The 26,882-nt window shown below is 44.7% G+C and overlaps 2 protein-coding genes across 6 annotated transcripts; one reads left to right on the top strand and one right to left on the bottom strand.

Moving 5' to 3' along the window:
• Positions 1-7,792: 7,792 nt before the first annotated feature.
• Positions 7,793-13,635, bottom strand: AIRIM (AFG2 interacting ribosome maturation factor). Of its 5 annotated transcripts, none has more exons than XM_039851082.1 (5): positions 13,314-13,635; positions 12,845-13,122; positions 10,567-10,746; positions 9,473-9,595; positions 7,793-9,302 (listed from the first exon to the last, which is right to left on the bottom strand). In XM_039851082.1, the coding sequence occupies exons 2-5, from the start codon at positions 13,117-13,119 to the stop codon at positions 9,191-9,193; spliced, it is 690 nt and encodes a 229-aa protein (XP_039707016.1). In that variant the 5' UTR covers positions 13,120-13,122; positions 13,314-13,635; the 3' UTR covers positions 7,793-9,190. The 5 variants fall into 5 exon arrangements, with proteins under 5 accessions (XP_039707016.1, XP_039707018.1, XP_039707015.1 ...); XM_039851084.1 differs by having other exon boundaries at positions 12,845-13,119; positions 13,354-13,635; XM_039851081.1 differs by having other exon boundaries at positions 12,845-13,119; positions 13,314-13,634.
• An 81-nt stretch (positions 13,636-13,716) lies between these two features.
• CDCA8 (cell division cycle associated 8) lies at positions 13,717-26,725 on the top strand. The gene is made up of 11 exons (XM_039851080.1): positions 13,717-13,875; positions 14,036-14,148; positions 14,289-14,417; positions 16,787-16,827; positions 18,631-18,703; positions 20,224-20,303; positions 20,994-21,058; positions 21,963-22,058; positions 23,239-23,365; positions 24,149-24,235; positions 25,386-26,725. Exons 2-11 carry the CDS (start codon positions 14,052-14,054, stop codon positions 25,428-25,430), a joined length of 840 nt encoding a protein of 279 aa, XP_039707014.1. The 5' UTR covers positions 13,717-13,875; positions 14,036-14,051; the 3' UTR covers positions 25,431-26,725.
• Positions 26,726-26,882: the final 157 nt, after the last annotated feature.

The raw sequence follows: 26,882 nt of genomic DNA, 5'->3' as shown, positions 1-26,882 counted from the left end.
ATTCCCAACTTTCTTCCATCCATTTCCTGCCAATATGAAGAAGATATTTGGGAAACATTTAGGGGAGGTATGAGGAGCTCTTTGAGGGGGAAATTGCTGCCTAGAACCAGTCCATTTGGTGTGTTCTGTGTCCTCCAGTTCCACTCTGGGTGTGGGGACAGAGAAGTCCCAAGCCCTGGCTTGCCACTGAGCCCGGAACTTCCTCATCCAATTTCCTTAGTGGCTGCCTAAACCTTCCCCTCTCTCTTCAAGCCTCCACCTGCTTGATGCCCCCTCAGCAAACCACACTGCCTCCTACCTGTCATTCAGATGACACCGCCTCCTCTTCCAATCCTCTCCTCAAACTCACTGTCTCACCCTCTCTGACATCAGCCCGGGCCGTGTTATACAGGTTGAGAGTCCTCAGCAAAGTTCCTTCCATGTCCACTGCTATCATCCCGGTGTGGTCGTTCAGCTCACGCCTGGACAGCCTCCCAGCCCTCCTCTGCCTGAAGTAGTCCTCCCTCCAGACGGGTACACGCCTGGTCTCTGCCCTCCCCCTGACCTCATCGGCCACCGGCCCCTTTCCCTCTTCACTCTAGTCCCCTTGCCCTTCCCGCTGTTTTCTGAACACACCAAGCTGGTTCCCACGTCAGGATCCTCTGGAAGGCTCTCCACCGGATCAGCGGTTTTCGAACTCTTTGGTCCCATGACTCCGCTTCTCTCTTAAAAACTGAGGACTCCAAAGAATTTCTGCTTCTGTTCAGGTGGATCATACCTATCGGCATTTGCCAAAATAGAAATTAAATCTGAGAATGTTTTAAAACACTAGAATACACAAGTTCATGGCCCGTTAACTGTCAGAACGATGACGTCACTTCACAGGGCAGACCTGCCGAAAGGGTCTGGGAGTCCCCAGACCACACTCTGAGAACTGCTGTACCAGAATATACATGTCTCTCACTTCATTTATGTCTCAGTGCAAATTTCACCTCCTCAAAAAGCCTTCTATGCCCCTTGTCCACTCCCCAAGTCATTCTACCCCATTACCACTTCCATGTTCTTTATAGCCCTTATTACCATCTGAAATTATCCATCTTCTTGCTTATTTTGTCTCTCCCCAGTAGAATGCAAGCCCCATATAGGTAGAGATGCAGGCCTTCTGTTCACCTCGGAGCCCAGCATAGAGCCTGACACACAGTAGAAACTCAAGGAAAGACTCTTAAACCGGTTGTATAAAAGCAGTTGTTCTCAGCCTTTGCTGCACATTAAAGTCACTGAGTGGGGGTGGGGGAATGTACTTTTAAAATTCCTGCATCCCAGCCAATTAAATCAGAATCTTGGGGTGGACACAGGCATTAGTGCTTTATGAAGCTCTCCAAGTGACTCTAATTTCAGCCAAGAATAAGAACCACTGGTCTAAATTCGTAAACCCTCATGAAGGAGAGAGACTGGGAGTTACACAGGGTATAACTGATGGCAACTCCACATCTTGCCCGTTTTGTGCAGGGCCAGGCTGCCAGGCCTAGGAGTGCATGGTGGAGGAAGCTATTAGGCTGAAGTCCTTCATGAGGGAGAAGTGCCCTCCTCAGATCCTGGGCCTTGGAACAAAGCGATGAGATTGGTAGCCTGCACAGGTGGTGCTGGTTACCCTCACAGACATCTGCAGGGTTTACTGCATGGCTGCACTTTCCCCCATGCAATGGTGTGGAATTTTGGTGCTTCGGCGACTCAGGGAGAATGATGGTAATTTCAGTGGATAGAGATGGAAATGAGAGAGGTCACCAGATTGCCCTGGTCTCCATTGCAAGGGGGAGAAAACTGAGGCACAGAGGGGTTTGGATGACTTGACTAAGGACACCTAGCCAGCTCTGACTCAGACAACTGTGTAGTAGATTAGAACGTAAGAGTTCACCAACAACTAAAATCTCAGAGCAGCTATGTGACCTTAGAGAAGTCAACTGACCTTCCTAAATCAGTCTCCTTGTCTGTAAAACCCTGGAAATAGTATCTGCCTCACAGGGTTGTCGTAATGGATATAAAAGCACTAGACATATGTATGAAACAGAGAAACGGCTTGATAAATAGTAAATATAGTATTATTCTTAGTGGTTCCCAAATCTTTCTTCTTTCCATTACACCCTGCTGCTTCTCAGAGGGAAATTACTTAAATTTGTACGATATGATTTAAAGTTCTTTCACGCGTGTGTATTAGCCCGTTTAACTTTGGCAGTGGCCCTATGAAGTTGAAACTTTTGTCTACCATCCCACTTTGTTTTTGCCTTTTTGATGAAAATACAGGTCCAGAGAGGTCAAGTCACCTGCTCAGGTCCCATGGGAGTGAGTGGTAGATGTCCCATCTCCCTGTCCAGAGCCTTCTCCACCACACAGCAGCAGCCACAGAGGCCCATGGCTGACCCCGGCCTTAAGCAGAGGTTACACTCTGAGTTCTCTGGGAAAGAGAGAGGCGGGGAAGCCTGAGGTGGGAGGGGGTGCAGAGAGAAGGGTGGAGCTGTGTCCTTGATGTGGTGGCTGGGCCCAGTTGGGGCTGTCACCACAGTTCTAGGGTTTGGCTGGGATAGCAATCGTGCTTCCGCTCGTGTGGCAATGCCGGTGGATCTGGGAACCCGAGCCGGGCGGAGTTGGAGAAGGGAGAGGGTATCTTCCGCCTAGCTTGGCCTGGGGCTCTTTGTCATTGGAGTAGGAGTCCGTTCCTGCCCTATGTCACTTCTATCACCAGGCTCAGCTCCTAGGCCTTAGCCCCTCCATAGGAGCAGGTAGCTTCCTCCTGGTGGAGCAGGTTTAACTAGAAGTCTTTCCTGCAAGGTGATAAGGGGCCACACTTAATGGATTGGGAGTGGGAAGCACCTCTTTAGGGCAGTTAGAGATACTGTGTAATAGGGAAGGGCTGTAACCAGAAGACTGGGTAACAGGAGGCTTTGGGAGTGGGGCAAAGCCAGATTCCTCATTAACAGGCAAGTAACCTGCTCTGTGCAGGTTTGGGTTTGGACTTGGACTTGGGAGGAGAGAGGGTCTGTCCACAGCTCTGGGGCAGCTACTTGCATAGGACTAGAGGGAAGCAGGGCAGGAACAGTGACATAATTTGCATATATAAGTGCAAAATGAAAATCAAGCCTCTTCTTCAAAAACTATTAAGAGTTTTAAAGAGGGTGACAGCACAGCATTAAGCCAAGCTGGGGGACCCTTGTAAGCACAGGTCACATGCCCATGGAGCCGTCCTGAAGTGGGGTCTAGGGAAAGTGAGCAAATGATGAGGCCACATGAAGGGCAGACACAGGGTCTTCTTCTGGACTTGTGGTCTCCTAACCAAAACAAAGAGAACCTGTAAACACACAGGTGAATAATACTGTGCACTCAACTTTTTGTAGATGGACAGCACATCTACTGAGGCATTTGTAGCTTTCCCAAGAAACCAGTCCATCTCAGCCAACCAGCATTCTCAGAGAGTCCAGGTCTTGCCTTATTTGGAGGAGGGACGGCATTTAAATTTCATCTCCGTCTTCGGGGAGCTCAAATTGCTGGTAAATGCTTGGAGCCCATCTGAGAAAAAGGCCTCTGGAGCTGTTTCTTTAATTTACAGAACTGACAACCAAGGATAGGGACCTTTGGCGAGTACAAAGAGTGAATATCCAGAAAAGAATCAAAGTATTAATAACACGCTTGGCTGGCACTGCTCTCCAGTCCCCCACCCCCAGTGGGGTTCATGTGGCTGGGAAGCCTGATGTCTCCCTTCCACCAGAGGGATCAAAACCAGCTTTCAGAGCAACATAAGCCAGGGGTAATTTTTAGCACAGACATAACTTTCTAGTTCCTTTTTCCTACCCCTCATTTTTCAGTTGCCTTTAAAGAGGCCACAGAGAGCTGAAAAACAAATCCAAGTTTAAAGAGACAAGTGCAAAAAATGCAAACTGGGCAAGGGGACAGAGCCGCCAGCTGGACGAAATGTGCCTGGAAAACAGCATCCTCTGCTTGGCAGGTGCCAGGGATTTATGGTTAAGTTTTGCAGACGTTTCATCACGTTATAAGCCAGCTCAGGAGACCCTCATAAAACTCTCATATGAAAGAACAAACTAGCTGATAAAAGTCAGATGCTGCCTATAAATGCGCTGTGGGGATTGCAATTGAGTAGTGGATTTATTAGTTTAGGCTCTCTGCGCAAATTAAGAACTACTGCACACATCTGAATTGGGAAGAGAAGGGCCTGAGCGCAGAGGGTTGCTCCCTGCTCCCACGATGGCCAACGGGCCACGCTGACCTCCTCCCCCATCACTTACTCCCTAAGAGACCAGAGGGAAGATTCTCTCTGTAATCAAGTTGCTGGGGATCTGCTCTTTCATTCCCCGTTCTCACCTCCCACAAAAAGAATCAGTCATTCTCCATCCATTGCATTCCCCGTACATCCTTTAGGATAGCACTTCTCACGATAGGCTTATGAATCTGCCCGGCCTGTTCAACTGTGTGCTTCTCTTATTTATTTTTGCATCATCGGTAATAAGTTCTGTGCTGGGAACACGGAGAGGCCTGGGAATGAGTAAATATGGATTTGGCAGGCTGTAAGGCAACATATACATAAGTTATCACTACCCCACTCCATATAGCATGGAGGGGTGAGAGGAACTGAGCTGAGGTACCTGTTGGAATTGAGGATGAGCTAGGTGCTGGGAAGCAAGAAAAGGGGAAGAGTTGCAATGAGGAAATTGAGGCTAGTTCCTTCCCCAAAGGGCATTCTTTGTGGTACGCTATCCAGCTCTCTCCCTCTGCTGCTTTTTCTCAGGATTAAGGTTATTTCTGGAAGAATGACCCTGCAACAGAATGAGGGGTACTTGATAAAAGGCCAGACACTTAGACCTTCCCCATACATACTGGATCAGAATATCTGGGGCTGGTCCCTAATACGCTGTACCAGGTACCAGTCTTAGAAAAAATGACTTTCCTTTGCACTATGTAGAAACCAAGAAGGAGCCTTCCAGGAATGATGGGGAGGAGGGAGAGTGCCTGGAAGGGGCAGTCCCCTCCACTCTCACCCACCATTCCGTAAAGACTGGCTTTCTCCTCCCAGCCCCTGGCATAAAGGGCAGAAGTGTAAGACTCTGGCAGCCTCAGGATTCACTCCAGCCCTCCTGGCTACAGGATCAGAAGGGAGGGTAATTGGCAAGGCTGCCACTGCCCTGAGAACCTGGGATGCCTTCTGTGCCACTGCCAAGCCAGATGGGGGCAATGCTGCCCTTACCTCTGCTGTTTGGAGGCATCGTATTCCAAGCAGGGCTGGGTATTCAGGAAACCCAGCTCTCCTCACAGCTGAGTGGGTGTTAGGGATGCTCTGCCTTCTGTGGCAGAGAGGAAACAGTGGTAAAAGGGAAAGACCCCTTTCACCAGAACCAAGAAAACCCTGGTGTAAATTCTGGCAATGTCACTGACAAGCTGTGGGTACTCAGAAAACTCACTATGTCTCAAAGTATACTTGTTTCACAGCACAGAGCTACATACTTATTAGATGACTAATAAATCTCAAATGAATTTCAGCTCCTCAAATATTTATAAATTTTCCAAAAGCCTTCATATATCTCTTCTCACTTAAAACTTGCAACCCTGTAAGGATGTATATCATCGTCTCCATTATACAGATGAAGAAACTGAAACTTAAGAGGGGAAATGGCTTATCCAAGACCACTTGGCTATTAAAAGGCTGTTCTGGGACTCGGACCCATATCTGGGTCACTGGCAATTCAGCAGGCTTTCCCCTGCGTTGATTATCAACGCACTAGTCCTTTCCCACCTTCCGCTGAACCTGCTTCTCCAAATGTGCACTCTCCCTATATTCTCATAGGGAGGAGAAATTATAAACCAGTTGCAGATGATACCCAGCCCTTATTATCCTGATTAAAGTCATACATAGTACCAACACCACAAAGCTTTGACTCTCCTTGGGCAGAAGTCCTCTTCAGAGCCTAGGATGCCACTGGCTTCCCTACTCTGCCTGAGAGAAAAATCCTGTGGTCCATTTCTAAATGTGGATGGGGTAGAGATAGGAAAGAAAGAAATCCAAATTCTTCATCTCATCCCAACAGATTGTCTCACTAATGGGGAAGGGATTTCTTAACCCAAACAGTCTACTTCCGCAACTGAGGGCGACAGAGAAAAGAACTCACACTTGACACCTCAACCCATAAGCCAGTAGCATGCTTGGAAGAGCACTGCAGAGACTCCTACTATGACGATTCTAAATTAATGATTCTAAATTTAATGATTCCAGTAAAAATATCCACAGAATTCTTTTTAGATTGGGGGTGAGTAGATGGGGTAGGATTAGCTAATTAAAAAATTCCAGGGAAAAAAATTATCGTGAGCAGGAGTGGGAATACAGGGCAGGCTGCTGATACCTAACGGATATTAAGGCTTCGGAAATAGCCTACATGTCCATCAGTAAGGGGCTAAATAAATTATGGCATATCCATACAACAGAAAGCTATGCAACTGGTTTAGAAAAAAGTTAAAGAAGCTCTTTATGTATTCACATAGAATGATCTCACAAGTAGAAAAAAAAAAAAACAAGGTATAAAACTGGGTGTACAGTATGCCATTATCCATATAAAATTATGGAAAACAAACAAAAACATATCTGCTTGTTGCATTAGTTATCGATTGCTATGGAACAAATTACCCCACAACTTAATGACTTAAAACATTTATTATTTATTTCCATGGGTCGGGAATCTGGGCACAGCTTAACTAGATGCCTTTGACTCAGGTCCTCACGAGGTTGTATTCAGGCTGTTAATTGGGGCTGTGGTCTCAACTCGGGGAGAGACGGTCTGCTTCCAAGCTCACTCAGGTGGTTGTTGGCAGGCATTGGTCTCTCATAGGAGCACCCCACAGGGCTGCTCCCTCAGCATCGCAGGTGACTTCCCCCAGGATGAGCGATCCAAGAGAGTGAGCGACAGCACCCAAGATGGAAGCTGCAGTCTTTTTTTTTATAATCTAGTTTTAGAAGTGACATCCCACAACTTCTGCAGTGTTCTTTTCCCTAGAGGCAAATCTGTAAGTCCAGCCCACACCAAAGGAGAAGAGATATACACAGGCCTGAAAACTAGAGGTGGGATTGCTGGGGGCTGTCTTACAGCATACCCAGCACTGCGCTTATTTAGGCAAAGAAAACCTTTGAAAGGGTGCACCAGAAACATTTTAACACTGGCTGCCTCCGGGAAAGGGAACTGAGAACTGGGGCCGTAGAACTTTTCATTGAACATGCTCTTGTACCCTTCGAATTTTGTATAAAGCAACCAGTACAATGCCTGGCACACAGCAAACTTTTGATATGTGCTGCCTTCCATTCTTTCTCAAACGCTGCCTTTACTTAGACTGTCCCCTGTGCACGGAACACCCTGCACTCTTCTCCTGGCCCCAAGTAAAATTAGCCTCAGGCCTAACTCAGATATCACTATCACTATGAAGTATTCTCATGAGCAGTTAGCTATCACCTCTACTCTCCCAGAGCATTCTGTTTTAACCTCAAATATAACACTTTTATTACTGTATTACAACTTAAATCTCTTCAACTCAGTCTGGTCTTCGGATCATCAGCATCAACATTACCTGGAACCTCATTAGAAATGTAGGATCTAGGGCCCCAGACCTACAGAATCAGAATCTAAGCTTTAGCAAGATACCAGTGACTGGGAAACACTGGTTTAAGTCTTTCCCTGGTTGAACTATAAGCCTTTCTTTCTATAAGAACTATAAGGCTCTCTTTCATCTCTGTCCCCAGAACACATCATAAGACCTGACACTCAAATATTTTTTGAATGAAGTTTTATTTACAATTAATATGTATGTAATAGAACAGATTTTTAAAAATTCTTGTAAGCATACATACCGTATTATTAAAAACAGTTATTTAGTAGGTGAACAATGTGCATTTTCACTTTCTGTAATACTTCGATTTTTTACCATCAGAATGTATCTTTATAGGCAGACAAACATGAAGATTCAGAAAAATATAGGTAAAATGTAAGATATAATACATTCATAAAACAGTATACAATAATGTATATGATGGTACATATTTGTGTTGCTCTATATTCATTTACGATATGGAGATAACCAAACTATATATATATATATTTTTAAAAAGACATTTAAATAACAGTGTGTATAAATACCACATCTGTTTTTTAAAAAAATTTTTGGAATACAGACACTGAAAGGATACATATCAAAATATCTCTGATGGAGCTTGTTTTATACTTTTGTACATTAAAGATTTTTTTTTACAATTTTCCTATGATTTTTAAAAAGCATATATTACTTTTGCTGTGAGGAAAAAAGGTCATTTTCATTTCGAAAAATATTTATACTCTTTATTAAGCCCCTTTACATCCAATGAACCAGATTTTTACAACAGCCTAGGCAGTTGATGGGTCTGAAAGTACCACAACCATTTTACAGACGAAGGCACTGAGCCTCAGAAATATAACCCTCATCACCTGACTCCAGGCCACTATTTTCCCACTCATGCAGATACTGCACGATCAGAGGAATGTGGCGAGTCAGTTGCCGGCTTTGGTTAAAAAAAAATAATAATAAAAATAAAAAGGCCTGTCATTTTAGGAGTCCAACTGTCCCCAGTTATTTACTCTCAGATAATAAGAGCAACAGGGGAACACCTTCGAAGACAAAGCATTTAGAATCATTCATGCTGCACCGCCTCCCCCATGTGGTAGGTTCTGGAAACTGAAACTGGCTTGATGATGAGAGCTATTGCAATTGGAAAATAATTAGTTTTCCATCAAAATTATTTCTTTTGATCATCAAAATCACTTTCTCTTTCTTCAAGGAATCGGGTACTGACACAAATACACAAAACCAGGACCTGGTGTCAACCAGGCTCAGAGCTCTGGATGATGCCAAGGGTGGCGTCACCCTCTATCCTGTCCTTTCGTTCCCTACCACTTCTGTAGCTGCCGTTTCTGCTGCCGGTGTTCTTCTGCACTGCTTTCCCACCATTCTCTCTGCCTCCACCCACTCCCCTGAGCCTTAGGAAAGGGCAAGGGGTGGCTATGTACCCTCAGCCATGACCTGGCAGAGAGAAGCCCCCGTGTCAGAAACATATGGCATCATCCTCCCAAGAGCCAGTCCTTAGGCTCTAGACACTGATTTTTCAAATATGTCAGGTGGCGATACTGACATTTCTTTAGAAATACCAGAGCGCCACGCCGTCAGTCTTCAACTGTGGCCCCCTGGCCTCCAGATAAACACACAGCTTCTTTACTCTTCCAGGAAGAAGGAAACATTCAAGAGGATATCTAGAATAGGAAGAGAAAGACTGTGACAAACCACCTCTCCAAGAACATAAAACAGATTGACAAAAGATACAGAGGAACTGTGAGGGCATCTCTATGATGCGTCCAAAGAAGTGAGACACTGGTTAAGAAAGAAGCTGAGGAGACATGAAGGAATAAGCAAAAACCGGTACCTTGCACAAGGTCTTGGTGTTCGTCTTCTGAAATTCGGTCCCAGGCCTTGGGCAAAGCTTGGATGTTCGCCAGGTCTTCCCACTGGATCGAGGACAGGAGGTACTTTCTCTTCAGGTACCTTGCTGGAAGTTAAGGACTGCTCAAGAAGAAATTAAATATGCTGAAGGAAAGCAATGCCCGTGCTGCTACCACAGTGGTAGCAGCACGGGCAGTAGGAGCTGTAGCTGCAGCTAACATTACCGGGCACTTATTATGTACCACCACCACGGCTGCTGCTGCTGCTGCTACTGCAATTAAAAAGGAAAACAGAGAAAGTGGGGAGATGCTGCTCAAGTTTCTAGACTGGGTGACTGATTATACAGGGTTGATTCTACAGCTAAGGGAAAAGAGTGCTGAAAACAAGGGCTAGATAGAGGACTTCAATTCTAAATCTGAGTTTGCAGTGCCATAAGCAATCCAGTTGGAGGCATCTCCAGGAAACTAAATATTAAGACTAGAGACAAGAATAAAGGTTGAAGTTATTCAAATAAAGGTAGAAACTTAAGCCAGTGGATAGATGCAAGTGTCAGGCAAGATACAGAAAACAGCCAGAACTCCAACGACCTGGTCTTTCCACTTCCACCTCTGTCCCACACCACCCCAAGTATTTCCTCAGAACACAGCCAGGGTAATTCTGTTAAAAACATAGGTTTGATTATGTTAAAACCCTTTAATAGCTTTCTACCTTGTTCACAGTAAAAGCCAAAATCCTTTCAAAGACCTTCATGGTCCTACAAGATCCAGTCCCGTCTCTCTGACCCACTCTCACCCCTCACTTTCCCTGCTTTATTTTTCTCCATAGCACTTATCACCATCTGACATTCTGTTTTCCTTGTTTATGGTCTATTTCCCGGCACCTAGCAATGCCTGGCAAGTAGCAGCTACTTAATAAATAAGTTGAGGAATGACTGTATAAGGGAATGACGGAAGAACCCAAGTTTAGGAACCAAAGAGAACTGACCCATGCTATAGTTCTGTAATCTTGGGAAAAATGAAATTCAAAAGAGTTCCTGGAACAGCTCTAGACACTAAGTGAAACGTGAGCAAAGGATACGAACTTCGATAATGTCTCTCGATATCTTGCAACCATTCCAACATGTCAGCCACAGACGGGCTCACAACTGAAGCCTGCAGGACAGCATCAATGCTGATCATGTCTGCATGCTGCTCATAGATCTGAAGCACTTGTTCCACGTGGCTGCTGACAGTGTCACGTACCTTGAGGAGGGCGGCTCTGGGAAAAAGGGTCTGATATTAGGCAATAGCATGAGAAAGGCCTAAGGCAGAATTCCTCAACCTTGGCACACTGACATTTTGGACCAGGTGATTCTTGGTGGTGGAGGGTGGCCCTGTGCACTGCTGGATCATCATCCCTGGCCTCCACTCACTAGATCACAGGAGCAACCATGCCCCGATTGTCCCCAAGTTGTGGCAATCTATAATGTCTCCAGATATTGTTAAGTGTCCTAATGGAAAAAAATGGCTCCAAATGAGACCTATTCATCTAAGGAGATTGGTTACAGTGGCTCAAGAATTAAGAATTGACTTAAAGGTGGAGAGGCTGAAGAAATTACATAGCTCTCAAAGCTTTGTGATAAGCCCAGCTGCCAAAGAAAGTAAAGACCAAGGGGCCTTTCTAAAGTTGCCATAAAGCTGCATAAGGAGAGTAACTGTTCATGCATAGGCCCATGCCATGTACGTAAAAGAGAATAATCTAGAATAAACGGAAGCAATAAATCAGTACTATCCACATGTTACCCAGCCCCATCTTAGTTAATTCTTGAAGTTCCAGAAAGTTTAGGTTCATGATACACACAGACTACTGTAGATCTTAGGAAAGTCACCTATTCACAATCGTGTATAAAAACGGTCTGTTTTGCTCACTGCACATCCTAAGTACCTGGAATACTGAGTCTGGCAACAGAACAACAAACACTTGTTGAATGAACAAAAAAGGGTTATTGTGAAAATTAAATACAATAATGCATATAAAGTGCTTAGGGAAGTGCCTAGCTTATGGTAAGTATCTTTATTATTCCATTGGTGACTTCAAGGAGCCCAGCTCCCAAGACAAAGGCTATAACTTCCCAAAAGGCAAGGCATTCCCTGGCTTAGAATCGTGGCTTTCAAAATGTTTGGCCATGACTCACAATTAAAAATAGACGTAATAACAGCCCAGTACCCATGCACAAATGTATAATTCATCGAAATCAAAGTTCACTACTTCAGTTAGTTCACTGATTGTCTCTCTTCTACTCAGCTAAGGAACTAAGTCTGGTTCATTGTATTCCCAGCACCTTGCGCTTGGCATCCCATAATAAATGTATTTTGTATAAATGAATACAGAGGTCATCATTTTTGACAATTTCCTATTAGTCTGTAGTGCAGAGTCTACACACCAGAACCTCCTTTTGTTCTGATCAAGGGAAAGGCCACATATGCCCTGTCTTTATCTTTGTAACCTATAACTCTGAAATAGAGAGTCTAACATTAGGCATGATAACAGCCAAGAGATGGGCTACTCCTGAGCAAAGAGGCACCAATGTACAACAGACCAAAGTGGTGGTCGAGAGCTCTGGCCTTGGTGCCAGGCACACTTGGGTTAGAGCCCCGGCTTTGCCATTGGCTGTGAGACCCAATTAGGACACTTTTTCCATTAGGACACTTGACAAGGCAATCTGCTTAAGCCTGTTTCCTTACCTGCAAAAAGGGATTAAGTGAGGCTAAGTCACAGAGGTGTTGAAAGGTTTTATGAGATAATGGATTTAAAACCCTTAGCTCTGGCACCCACCAAGTTTGCAGTATACAGTTGACCCTTAAACAACACAGGCTTGAACTCTGTGGGTCCACTCACAGGCAGATGTTTTTTCAATTGACTCCCACAGCTCAAACCTGAGTTGTTCAAGAGTCAACTTCAAGGTTGCGAATCCACATATGTGGAGTATACAAGGCTTTTCCACTGGGCTGGAGGTCAGCGCCGCTAACCACCCCCGCCTTCATTGTTCAAGGATAGATCGTAGCTCCTCATTGCTTTTTACCATAGAAAACTACAGAGGAGTTAATAAGCTTTCTCCACTGTTTTCTTGTTTCACTTTCCAACCTTCTCCGAAGTCCACCACGGGCATGCCTAGCCTCTGACAAGGGAAATGCCAGAAAAGGGCTTTCTGACAGAGGTCCCACTGCAACAAACGCAAAGGACATAAGGTTGAGACACTTCCAAATGCTATGCTCTCAAGTAAAGAGAAAAACCCTCCTGACTGACAGATCCTAGCTAGTTATCAACACCGGTTTTAAAATTTTCCGCCAAGAAAGGGCGCTATAGCATCTCTTACAGGTTCTCCTCTAGCTTGTCCAGGACAATGTCACCAGCCTCTAGCTGCTTGCGCCTCAGCCGCTCCTTCAAATCTGGAAAGGACCGGAGTGACGGCACATCCTCAAATCGCAGATTTTGCGCCGCCTGCAGCTGCTCAGCCAGATTGCTGAGGGAGGTCAAGAGGGGCTGGCAGTCCCTCAGTGTGCTCTGCCACGAGCCCTGCTGCTCCTCCACCACGGGAAAGCACTTCTTCAGGGCCTCCTGTACAGCAAGCAAAGGCTGGTCTTGAGTCATCTTCTGTTTAAGAAAAAGAAAGACAGAAAGAAAGAAAAACAACAGTATTTAGGTCCCATGTCTGTAGGGGAAGTACCAGGTCAAGGGTGAGAGTTATTTCTACTCTCGGATAAGTTTCACCTAAACCAGGGCTTCCTCGGGTAGAGCTGTCTATCCCTTTTGACAGGAGCTCCTGGCGCGAGGCGCTGTCTTCCCTTTAGAGGAGCTCTCGGAAGGCAGGGCCCTCGTCCTCACCTGGGGAAGGGTTTCCCGGCTATCGCTCGGAGGAGGCTCTTTGTGGGGCGAGGGCAGTCTCCTGCAGCAGACTGCAGATTCCGGAGCCGAAGCCCGGTCTCACCCGCGCTGGACCTGTGCTTCGGGAGCCAGAACCTTATCTCATCTCCTCGAGATTGCCGGCTGCTTCCTTTAAACGAGCAGGGGATCTCAAAGATAAGGCCTAGTTTAAGGGCCCGCCAGAGCCGTCACCCCCGCACCCGCAGTTTTTCTGCGCATGCCCCAATGCACCTAAGTCGCAAAAATTTGTCGTAAGCCGCAATGCTTTCTGGGTGCTGCAGTCCTAAAAGTGAGCTGGCGGCCTAATCGCGGAGCTTCCTTGTGATTGGATGTTGTGGACCTTCTTATAAAACCGCGACTTCTCATTCGTCAGCCTGTGGCAGTTTGAATTTGGTGGCGGCGGTCGCACGTCCTGTTAGCTACTGGGCCGCTCCCTTTTAGCTTGAACTGCGATTTTCTTAGCCCTTGTTTTGGGACCCGCAAGTACGTTCCTCGCCACTCGTTTAGCCCAGACCCCCGCTCCCCCACCTCTAACCCCCAAGGGCGTCCGGTTCGCCCTCTCCCGCCCCTTCGCGGCCCCCTTACTTTCCCTCCCCGACCTCTGTCGCTGATCCTTTGTGGCTCGGTTCCCTGCTCCCTGCAGCCTTCACCGAAGCGTCATGGCTCCGGCTAGGAAGGGTGGCAGTCGAGTAACCAAGACCAACTCGTTACGGAGCCGGAAGCTCACCTCCTTTCTTAAGGACTTCGATCGTGAAGGTAAGGGGCGGATACGGGTCGTCGCTACTACCTGGGGGGCAATCGCGAGGTTCTGGCACATTGGGCCGCAGATCGCACGGATTCCAGGCCCTATTCACCCGCCGGGTGACCCATGCTCTGTTGACTTTGCCTTCTCGCAGTGCAAATACGATCCAAGCAAATTCAGTCAGACCGTCAGAACCTCCTCAAGGAGATGGATAACCTGTACAACATCGAGATCCTGCGGCTCCCCAAGGCGCTGCGCGAAATGAACTGGCTCGACTACTTCGGTAAGAGCTGCTAGAGTTTCCCCAGGCCTAGGCCTGGAGCCCCTCTGTAGTTACCGTGAGAGTCTTCACCTTATTTAGGTCTCCTGTGATCACTATAGAAAATTGCTGCCCTACAGCTTCCCCCTCCCCGCCTCCCTGTCTCACTTTCCTGCTTTTTTTTTTTTTCCTCCTTAACACTAACTGTCATCTACCCCTCTGCTAGTCAGACGTTTTCTCGAAAAGACCAGAGGGTTCTCTGTCCAACTACTGAACTCTGCTGTTAGGGTTCCAAAACAGCTGTATGAATAGCCGTGGCTGTTTCACAATAAAATTTATTTATAGACGCACTGAAATATGAGTTTCACATCAGTTTCATGTGTCAGGACAGTCTTTTTTTGATATTTTATCCAACCATTTAAAAGTGAATGAATGAATGAATGAATAACTTGGTTTGTTACCAGAGCTTAGATGAAAGGTTATAATGCTTTCTGCACTTGTGGGGATTGCCAGTTTTAAATGGGCAAATCAAATTGTGAAGTGTAAGGACTCAAGAGTTTCCCTGGCCAAAGAAAAGTCCCAGCCTGTACCCCAGCTCCTTGTTAAATGTCCAAGGAAATGCAAGAGACTTTTCTTCCTGTTGTGTTACCCTTTTTCTATTTTTATTATTAATTACCTAGTATTTAGCCTTCTTTCTGGGTAAAAATGCATATTCTGCTCCAATAGTAGACATTTAATGGTCCTTGTGGCTTGCCCTTTTACTTATTAATCTGTTTGCACATTTCTACAAATATTCATTGAGCATGTGTCAGTCCCAATCCTAGATCCTAAACATGGATTAGAATTAATATAGACATTGTCCCTGCTCTCAGAAACTTACAAGTTAGTAGAGAAAAAGCATTTTAAAAAATTCACACAAAGTTATAAATACTACAAAGGAGGTAGAATAGACTAGTAGTCAGTAAGCACATTTATATAGTGCTTCCTAAGCCAGACAGACATTGTTCCAAGTGTTTTACATATACAGTATGTCCTCAGTGTTGTTGATAAGTTCTTGGAAATTGCATTTAAAGTGAAACAACATATAACAAAACTAATTTTACCATAGGCTGACTAAAGCAAGAGTTAAGCTTCTATGGCATATTTATTTCTGATCACAGAAATATCACCAAATTTCTACATAAAGACCCAAAACACTTCTAATATTAAATAATGAAATAAGCTATACATACATTTAAGAAAAATTAATGAAAACAAGTAAAAGAATTATTTTCTAATCTACCCATTCCAGTTCACGGTCACAGGCAGCTGGAGCCTCTTCCAGCACAAGGCAGGAACCAACCCTGGATAAGATGCCCTTTCATCCAGGGAGCATTCACACACACACCCACACACACACTCACTCAGAGTGGGCCAATTCAGACACACCAGCTTACCTCAAATGTACATCTTTGGGAGGTGGGGTGAAACTGGAGTACCTGGAGAAAACCCATTCAGAAATGAGGAGGACATGCAAACTCCACACAGTCAGTGGCCCCAGCCTGGAATTATTATTTTTTTCTCATCAACATTATAATGAAATAATGTTGAATGAAACCATGTTATTCAAGGACTTGCCGTATTAACTAATTTTATCCTCATAACAACTGGAAGGATAATATTAATTATCCCTATTTTGTAGATAACAAGATTAAGGTACAGAAAGATTGGTTACTTTGCACAGGATCTCATGAGCTGGTTAGTGACAGAGTCTTTGAATGCAGGCATATTCTGGTTCCAAAGCCTGAGTTCTTAACTCACATAGGATACTAAGAGAGTTTCTAGCAGAAGACCTAACCTAACTTTTCATTCTACATCTAACCTTGCACAGACCTCTTCATTGAACACACATTTACTACATACCTACTATATGTCACATTTTTGCTAGCGACTATGGATATTATTGCTGTCCTCAAGGAATTTAGTTGAAGATGGGGCAGACACTTAAACTGCTTTGAGTGGTTGTTGAGTATGATAAGAGTGAACAACTAACTCAGCATTTTGCAGCAATCTATAATAGAAAAATAAGCAGAGTTTTGGGTTCAAGCTGCGTTTTAAAGGATAAATTAGAAATTAGTTGGGTGGAGAGAAGTATTTTGGACAGAAGAAATAATAAGTACCAGGACACTGTATCATGAGATACTGTAACAGGGACTTTGGTGTGGTGGAACAGAGACTAGGTCATGAGGGGGACAGGTCAAGCTTGGAGAAAGATTAGACGAAACTGTGAAGGGCCTTGAATGTTGGACCAAGCGCTTAATCTGGTCCAGTTTTAGAAAGATAACTAGTCTTATTGGGCAAGATGATTTATTGTTAAAATCTGATAGTAATGAAACAAAATGTTCTTTTTAAAGCCCTTGGAGGAAACAAGCAGGCCCTGGAAGAGGCAGCAACAGTAAGTGACTTGTCCTATTTTGGAACCGTTGATGAGGTTTTTTTAAGTTGAGTCTACTCACAAAATCTAACTGGTGGGTGCTTACTGTGGAAGAGGTTCCATAAAGGACCTTTACCTGTCTGTGTCAACTGAAAAAAATCATGGTTGTCAAGTGCTGAGTACATGAAGCCCAAGTAGTTTTGAGCCCTATGAAGGGAGGCATTTCTGTTTTTGGCAGGTTCTTTGCAACCCTTTGCCCTGACCTCTGCAGGAGAAGTAGAAAGCCTCAAGTCCAAGTTCCTTGAAGCCCCTGGTCATAATATGGCAGCCTGCCCTGCTAGGTGACAAAGAGACTATTTCTTTATTGTGTCATACTGTAGAAGCTGTACTCCTGCTTGGGACTCTTAGGATTCCCCACCCCCTCTCACTGCCTTCTTCCCAGCGTCAATATCAGGGCTGAAGGCAGTAGTAAGATTGGAGGCAAAATGAAGAGATAAATCTGTACTGTCCAAGACAATATCCTCCAGCCACGTGTAGCTATTTAAATTAATTAAAATGAGTAAAATTAAAAACTCAGTTCCTTAGACACACTAGCCACATTTCAAATGTTTAGAAGCCACATGTGACTAGTGACTACCATATTGGAACGGCTAGGAAACAACATTTCTACCCTTGCAGAAAGTTCTCATGGACAGTGTTGGTGGCTGGTCCACAGATGAGCTTCACAGAGACCCTAGACACTCTAAAATCATGCATGAACAGTGTATGTGTGTCCATTCATTTGTGTATCTTTCTGGGGAGAAAGTTTATTATAGCTCTCATCAGATTTTCAAAATGAACTCCAAAATCTATATCCTCATAATCTGTCTCTGAGCACTCTATATAGTCCCTACCAATCTAGAGGTGAAAGCTGTGTCATTTATCATCTAATAACTATTCCAATATTTACACATGCCCTACGAGGAAAGGCCTATGAATCATGCCTGTTCTTGGCTATTCCCATACATATAGGTAGTCACTGCTGAGAAGTTTCATTAGAATGGCGACTGGAAGCCTTTTTGAAAGGCCCAGGAGCACCTTACTGACCCTCTAAACTTAAAAAGAGAAAAATGAGAAGTCTGACACAGCACCAGGTATTGTAGAGAATATGGGTTATTAGGGACTTATATTGTTTGCTGATAGGATGTGAACAAGTGCAACTACTTTGGAAAGTAATTTGACATTATATCAATGCTGGATATTTGTATACCCTAAAACGCTATAACACCCTATCCCTAAGTATATAGCCAAGAGAAAATTTGGACATATGCATCAGATATATGTATGTGATGGTTCAAAGTAGCAGTGTTTGTAATAGCAAAAGACTGTGGACAGGAGATTGGACAAATCTATTGTGATGCAGTCACACAGTGGGATAGTATATAGCAGTGAAAAGAGATTAACTACAACCACAAATAGTTGTCAGAAACAAAACCAAACAAAATATTATTTAAGCTCACATACATTTGTGAAGAAATATGTATATACACACACACACACATACTTTTTTTTTTAAGCAATTGAAATGATGGTGTTTATCTCTGGAGAATGACAGAGTTAAGAGATTGGTCACCTTTTGGGAAGAGACAAGGAAACAGAACAGGGAAAAATAAGTAGCTAGGAGCAAGTTCTTGGCAATGTTTTGGGTCTTCGGTTGTATGGCGGGTTTAGGAGTTTATTACAATGTATCAAATAATATATTTTTTAAAGTAATTATTTTTCATCTTAAAATATTGTTCCTTGTATTTGACGGAATATGCCTTTTGTTTTCTGTGTTTGCCCCAGGCTGACCTGGATATCACAGAAATAAACAAACTAACAGCAGAAGCTATTCAGACACCCCTGAAATCTACCAGAAGTAAGTACTTTTCAAAATCCCTTGTTGAACTGAGAGAGCTGAGGCCCAGGGTGGTTGGCTGGCTGCTCAGGGAGGCCTCACTGATGGAGCCTCTTCTCTCTTAATGTCTGATCCTTGGTCTTACAAATCGAAAAATTTGATTTTGGCTGCCTCATTCAGTTAATTGTATGCAGGACTAATGTGTGAGCGAAAGGGAAAGTGAAAAGAGTAGAAGCTGTTCTGGAAGACCAGACTTGTTGCCTGCTTGCTTCCCCTGAGCTGGAGAGGTCAGCAAGAGTTAGGAAGCTGTTACAAGACATGGCCACACCATCTGCGACTCCCTGATGTGATCAGAGCATTGAGAGAGAAGTATAGAAGTATAGCACGTAATTCCACGTTACTTGATTCAGTGACCCATTCGTGTAAAATTCTCTCACATTCACACGCACACTCTGAGAAACACTGTTTACTAGGGAGTGTTTGGGGGGAATCCTGGTTATAATTAGTGAGCATGGAATCAGGCCAGATGAGCTCTGTTAGAGACTTGATGTCACTGTCATTATCTTTGGTAGTTCAGTGCATCCAACTCTTGTGAGGTCATCCTCAGCAACATATTTAGAATTCGTTAGGTCCCTTTGGGTTATTTCTGCATTTAGGTAATAGTTTCTGTTTTGACTTCTACCAATTTTGCTTCCTTAGTGTGTGCGTTGGGCAGGGAGGGGGGGTGGTCTTCTGATCTCACCCCCGGAAACGGAACACACCAATGTCAAAGAACAGTAGCAATAGTTTTTGTGCCCTCTTGCTCACAGCATTTGACTGCATTGTAAGCCATTTTCAAAAAAAAAAAAAAAAAGTGAATGTATTTAATGTGTCAGGGAAAAAAAAAGCTAAAATAATTTAGTCTGATCTCCCTCTCCCCCATGATTAAATGCAGAATTTTCTCTAGGGAATCCCTGCTCAGGGCTGTCTAGCTCCTAGCTATATATATTTTGCAATGAGACATTTTCTAAGCCTCCTGTGGCATCTATATAATGTTTTATTATAATAAATAATAATATATGTGTCCAGTACTGTCCAAGGGGCTTTACATTCATTCATCCTTCCCACAAATACTTAAACATTTATCGGGACAATTCTAGGGTTTAGGAATACAGGAATAAAAGTAACAGACACTGTTCTTTTGGGGTACACATTCCAGGTCTCCTAATATCCCTATTAAGTGACCACTCCCTTTTCTAGATGACAAAACTAAGGCACCACCATGAAGCTATATGACCTAGTTAGTGTTAGGGCCCGGTCTCAAACTCGTGTCTGTTCAACTCCAGAGTCTACACCCTTAGTCAGAATTCTGGGCTGCCCATACAGGGTTTCTTAACCACTCTGGTTAGTTTCCTTTGTCTAAACCTTTTTTTAAAAAGTCATCTTTATATTGGGTCTATTTCTTGATTACAGCCTAAGATTGCATAAGTTTTGTAAGAAATATGAATGCATGAAAGTTTATTCCCATGAGAAATATCACTTTGTTAAACCGTTTCTTATAGCACGAAAGGTAATACAAGTGGATGAAATGATAGTGGAAGAAGAAGAAGAAAATAAAAATAAGAAACTTCAAACTGCAAGGGTAAGTAGGTACTCAGATTCAGGGCTGTGGGCTGACAGATGAGGAAATACAAAAATACTTAAAATACAGTGTTGCCTTCCCAGAGTCCAGTTTAGTAGAGAAAATCTCATTTAAATGGCTGTTAAAAGTGATCAATAAAAGTACGTATAAAGTGCATAGAACATAGAAGAGGAAGCTATTAAGTCTTACCTACCCCCTGGGGACACAGCCAGGCCTTTAAGGTGAGTGAGACTTCATTAGCTGGAAAAGAAGGGAATTCCCAGAGGAGGTGAGAAAGTGTCCGTTTAAGGAACAGAAGCAGTTTGGTATGGCTGGGATATAAGCTGCAAGGGCAGGGGCGGGATAGTGCGCCAAGCTTGGAAATTTCAGTTTCATCAGGTAGGCAACGGTAAGTGACATGACAAGATCGGTGTTTCAGAATAGAATTCAGGATAAATGGAAGACGGGGAAAACTGTATGTAGACAAGGACGCCGGTGGGAGGCTCTTATAATTTTTGAAGACCAAGCCAGGTATAAGGACTCAGTTGATCAATTATGTTCCGAATTGTTTAAGTCACTGAATTCTATGAGATAGACCTTCTCATGTTCAATATTAGTTTTCTTTTCCAGAGCTGGTCCCCCTCTCCCTTACCTTTCCCCTTCTTGAGAAAGGCTTTTTGTAACCTCAGTTTTATTTGATTGTGGCTTCAGGTCAAAAGGTGTCCTCCATCCAAGAAGAGAACACAGTCCATACAAGCAAAAGGCAAAAGCAAAAGGTAATGGCTTTTCCAGATTCAGCCGTGTGTTGGTTTTTTTGGTGAGCCATATTCATCATGGCAGTGAAAGGGGGTGAAGGGCTTTTGTGGCATGTGTCCTAGTAGAGCATGAAGTTGAATCCTAGAGTGTCTGAACTGAGAGGCTTCTAGCAGTGACCTGACCCAGCACCTTCTCCAATTCTTCTGTCCACATTCTCTATCCTCCTCCACTTTTTAAAAAGTGCACACAGGGAAGAATGAGGTCCAGAAACATATGGTAAGCGCTGCATGTTTTGTTTAGTTGCCTAATGGTCCATGTGCAGGCTACTCCACGATCAGTCACAAAGTGCCCATCACTTACCAGTAGTTAAGTTTATTGAAATGTTCCTCCTGGTCCTGCTAAATAAAGAAATCACCATGAGCTTAACCTGATTCTGCTGGCCCCTACTAAACCATTTGGGAGTAGTGGCTACATCTCAAACAAGCTTAGGAAAGTGGCCTGGGCGTAGGGGGTGTCCGTGAAGGAGTGGACTCCTCTCAGTTCTCCCCGAGCAGTGGTAACTGCGTAGCCAAAGGAGAATTCCAGCTGGGCAGCCTGCAGCTGTGGAAAGGCTGTCTCTTTCCTTTCATTCCATCAGCTGGATCGTGGAGTTGGATTCTAGAGGTTGACTGCTTGAGTTCAAAGTTCTGGCTCTATCCTAATTGTCTGAGTGACCTCGGGCAAGTTATTTAAAGTCAGTAAGTTTCTGTGTCTGTGAATGATGATAATAATGGGTCTTCTTGTAGGGTTGTTGGAAGGGTTTCACGAGTTTATGTAGGTGCTCAGGACAGTATCTGACAAGGTCGGTGCTCTCCAGGTGTTACCTGCCTCTCCTACTGCATTGGACCTGAGCTGACGTACCTAATGGCTGTTTCTTACCTGTAGGTCAAGCAATTATAACACTGTTACCCCAGCTATGGGCCGAATGGAATTGTCTATGGTCAAACCAACTCCAGGCCTGACACCCAGATTTGACTCAAGGTGAGTATGAGGAGCAGTGCTCGGATTTTGGTGGGAGCCCAACATTTAACATTAGTCAGAAAAGAAGGGTGTTTAAGAAAATACTCCTGACTCTTGGCCTGGGAAGCCCTCTCAGAGGAAGGGAACTGACTGGGCTCTCCAGGGTTTGCCTCTCGCTAGTGCAGGTGCATCTGTTTTCAGCAACAAAATGGTTCTTTTTCTGATGAGAGCAGGGGAGAACATTCTGTCTCTGATGACTAGGAGGACTCTAGTGACTTTTGGTCTTTCTGATTCTGATCAAAAGTTTTTGTTTTTTGGGTTTTGTTTTGTTTTTAAATGGCTAGACATTTTCCTATACCCTTGATGAAAAACTGACACCACCTTTTGGGAGACCAATATACAAATGGACATTCTTACAGCATAAGTTAATCCCTTCCATAGAGCCAGTCAACTAAACAGGAAATGCTGTGTGGCCATTTAAGGAGAAGTAGATCCATATGTGCTGATAGAGGAAGAGCTTCAGGATTACGAACAGTTGCAACACAGTGTGTCCTAGGTGCTCCCATTTGCTTTTCTAGTCCTAGAAAGTTCCTGGGAGGACGCATAAGGAATTATGAGTGATTATCTCTGAGGCAGAGAGAGTGAGGAAGACTTACCGTCTCCTTTAATACCCACTCTTCTTTAACTGTTTTTACTGTCGTTGTTGTTATTTCCACAAGTATACAGCAAAGAACATTTAGGGGAAAATAGGTAGCATTTTAACTGTCTTGAGAAAGTTAGCTTGAGAATTAATAAAGTAATCTCTGAATCATCCTTCTTTGACCCTGGAAAATTCCATTTGAAATACTTAGCTACTCTTGGAAATAGATTAACCATAGTTTATTTCTGGCTTTGTGGATGGATGGAGGGATGGATGGATGGAGGGATGACTGGCATTCATTTATATGTCTTTGACCTAAAATACATGGATAAGAATTGGCTTTTGCTTGATGTATGTTTGATAATTACAACCTCTCTTCTCCAGCTGTGTTTAGTCATTACTGCTTAAAAGATTTTTTTCCCTAAATTTAGAACTTGCCTTCTTAGAAATGTGTGATTTGGAAACTACAGCTTGAGGCCAGATGGGGTTTGGAAGAGTTCATAGCACCTGGTGTCATTCAATCTGCCAAGCCATCTTTACAGAGATTTTCCCACTTTATAGGGTCTTCAAGACCCCAGGCCTGCGTACTCCAGCAGCCAGAGAGCGGATTTACAATATCTCGGTGAATGGCAGCCCTCTCGCCGACAGCAAAGAGATTTTCCTCACTGTGCCAGTGGGAGGTGGAGAGGTAAGTGTTTCAGAGCTCCGGAGGCCAGGCCACAGTGTGCTGTTTACTCAGCATTTTCCCCTGGTCTATTACCCACTCTCCTCGCCCCCACAAAGTCCTCTTGGTTGCTTAGATCCTGATCTCCAGAATTGTGTAGGACTCAGAACCCACTTTCCTCTCCCAGGTTAGAGGCCCAGACTGCGAAGATCCTTGCCCAGCTCTGGGTTCCGTTTGTTCATCAACTAACATTTGCGCACCTGTTTTGTAGCAGGCCCAAGATGTAGAAGACATTCTTGCCCTTGAGAAGCAGTTCAGTAATCAAGATAGTCTCACAATGAACTATATCATCATGTGATGTGTGCAATAATGGAGATGAAAGGGAGTGCATGGGGGGCACTATCGGGGTGTGTGCGTCATCTAGAAAGAGGAGCATGAGCCATTTCTTCGACTTGGTACAATTTTGAGGAGTTCTGAAGAAGGCTGAGCCCAGTTCCTCTGGACTGAGTAGAGCAAGTTGCTGACCTCACCTTCGGGGAGGGAAGGGGAGTTTATCTCAGATGTGGTCTGCAGGGCATTTCTAAGCTGATGTGCATGCCCTGGTACCCAGGTGATCCAGCCATTGGCCCAGTGTTAAGCACTGACGTCACTGTATTCTGTGGCAGCCCGTGTCCCGCCTGCCTTCCCTCATCCCCCCTCCCCCATGTGCAGGACACCAAGGGGACTCCCTGGGGCACCCTGGGCTGCTGGAGGGAAGTTCCTGCCCTGAGGGACATGCTGCTTTAACCCACTCTCCCGTCCATACAGAGCATGCGGTTGTTGGCCAGTGACTTGCAGAGAGTCGATATCGCACAACTGGACCCAGAGGCCTTGGGAAATATAAAGCAGCTATCTGTAAGTCTCATGTTCACCTCCACACCTAGGGAGCTTCCAATAGCTTTTGTCTTTTGGGTCTGGGCTAATGCTTTATACTTATAATTGCGTTGCCTTCTTTCCTCAGGAGACTTTGACTACGTACGTTATCCTACGTACCTAGCAGCAATTCTGTCCTTGAATTGATATTGAGTTTCGGTCTATCCCAAAGCACTTGTCTCAGAAGTTTCATAACAGAATCAAAATTCTGCCTCATTCAGGCAGTTGGTGCCTGTGTGTTAGGGCACAGTTGACTTCCATGACCTGAAGCTTCCTCCTAACAGTTCAGGAATGGGAGGAGGGGCTTGTTGCGAGGAATTCCACGGAATCAAAGAAAGTGCTGCACAGCTGGGCCTGGGGTGGTGGGCCCGTCAGCAGCAGGAGTTCATGGAGCTGCACTCTGGCGCGCCAGCTCCTTCAGCTCGTCTTTGGGGCCTCGTGCACTCATTTCTCTTGCGCTTCTTCATCCCTCCCCCTCAGCAGATGACTTTCTCCACAGGGCTCTTAGTTCTGCTCTCCCCAAACATTGATTTGTTGTGGCTTTGAGTTGCCACACTTCCAACTCTAACTTCGTTGCTCGTTGCCCAACACTAACCATCCACGTTCTTTTCTTCATTTAAATTCTCAAGAGGAATGGTTCGATTGGCTCAGCTTTGGTCAGATGAGCCTCCCTGGTCCAGTCAGCATGGTCTTGGGTGGTGTATGGGAGCGCTGAGTGCCGTAGGCCTACCCTTCCGGGGGTCTGTGAAGGGTACAGCCAAGGAAAGGGACAGGGGCAGGGCTGCTTTCTCAAACATGTCCTACTAAACACAGTCCCAGTAGTGAGATCACACACATACCCAGCCACCCACATCTGGAGACACTCATCATCTAACTGGACCTCCAGCATCACTCTTGCCAAATTATACCATCACTATCTCATTTGAGATGTTATTTTGCTCCTTTGTTCAGATGAGAAACAGATTCGGAAAGGTGAATTAGTTTGTGATATAAATAGAGAAGAGAGAGCCGAGATTCCCTCGGACCTGCCTGACCCTATGTCCAGCGCTCCCTGAGTAGTCTATAAGTAGCTAATAGGGCAAGCATGCTCAATGCCATCTTCTCTAAATGAACTGTCTCTTATTCTTTTTAGAGCCGTCTTGCCCAAATCTGCAGCAGCATACGGACTCACAAATGAGGCTGCTATTCCAAGAAGCCAAACTTGACAGGATGGATCTTCAGTGGGCACTTCTGGGACCTTCTTCACTTAAAGTTTATTGTGTGTTTGAGTGTGAAGTTCCAGAGCAAGGAGCAATATTCCTCCTGGAGAATTCGGGAAGTGAGGAGACACTGTTCCCCCATCATTTAGATAAAGTTTTGCTATTCACACCTCTTACTCCAGGTGACAGAGACACTGCCTGCTGCCTCCATGCAATCAACTTCCTGTCATTCTCCCAGCTGAATTCTCCTTTCTATTTTCAGAGCTGCAGCCTTCTGCCTCCTGTTACTCGGTGTCCTCTGCCCTGCCCTAACTACAGTGGAGGTTGGCATGGCAGAACCTCATGTTCTTGGGAAGACTGCCTATTTACCCTCTTCAGAGAACCCTCTGCATCTGGCATTTTCTGCTCTGTTTGTGCTTGAGGCTGGGAGGTTTGGGCTCAGAGAAGTGAGAGTGCCAGGCCATGAGAGGGCAGATCCAGAAAGCTGGGTGGAACTGTACAAATGGGGCCAAGACAGCGGGACAGGACATGTCTCACCTCCCACGCGCATCCCCCTCCTCCTGTGGTGGGGACCCTGGGGCTTTGGAATCTCACTGCTGTGCCCAGTAGTTTTTTTCAGGCTGGCTTGCGGAACACTGTTTTGTATTTATCTCTCTTTACCGAAGACCAAAAATTGGTTTGGAGGCAGTTTCCATGTCTTGCTCTTCTACCTCTCCAGTTAGTGGGAACTGTAGGACTTAGATTAGTCTGGGTTTTTATGTGACTGGCACAGAGGAACTCTAAGCTCTCTGTGGTCCAGTTGTCCATGTCAGGTCCGTAGACTGCAGAGAGCACTTCTCTCATGGGTTTCATCAGGGCAACGGATGTAACTTTGGTGGTGGCCTCATTTCATGCATTTGGCCTGTGCCCTGGGTGTGGACTAGTTCTTTGGAGTCATCACTGACATCTTTGTGTGCCAGCTGGCACCTCTGCCCCAAAGAATCATGGGATGTGGTCCAAGAATATGGGAACTGAGAGTTCCCACCCCAAGCTTAAGAGCACACAGTCTTCTTCATGTTTGGCTCTTTGCTGTACTTTGTAGTATTTTGCTCTGTGACCATTCTAGTAATCCAGTCCTGTTTAAGTTGTTTCTTTTCAAGTTGTTGTATTCTCCCATTCCTGAGACTTTTGTACATATTGTTTTCCTCAGTAATGGTATCTCTTAGCTGATTTCTTCTAATCAGCTATTGTAAAGTATGTGTTTTCAATAAACCGTGGGATTGTTTTAAATCAATATTCAGCCTGCCTGTTATCTTCAATCTGTGCTACTTGGACTACAGGCAGTTTTGGAGCTGAAGCTATTGGAGTCAGGGATCTTTAAACAACAACTTTCTCACAAGATGCAAAAATATTTCAGGCAGAATCTCTCTGATATCTGAAGAGAGGGTCCT

Source organism: Pteropus medius, unplaced genomic scaffold, assembly GCF_902729225.1.
Source record: "Pteropus medius unplaced genomic scaffold, Ma_sr-lr_union100, whole genome shotgun sequence".
In the NCBI taxonomy this organism is placed as follows: domain Eukaryota; kingdom Metazoa; phylum Chordata; class Mammalia; order Chiroptera; family Pteropodidae; genus Pteropus; species Pteropus medius.
This window is presented reverse-complemented; position numbering and strand designations above follow the sequence as displayed.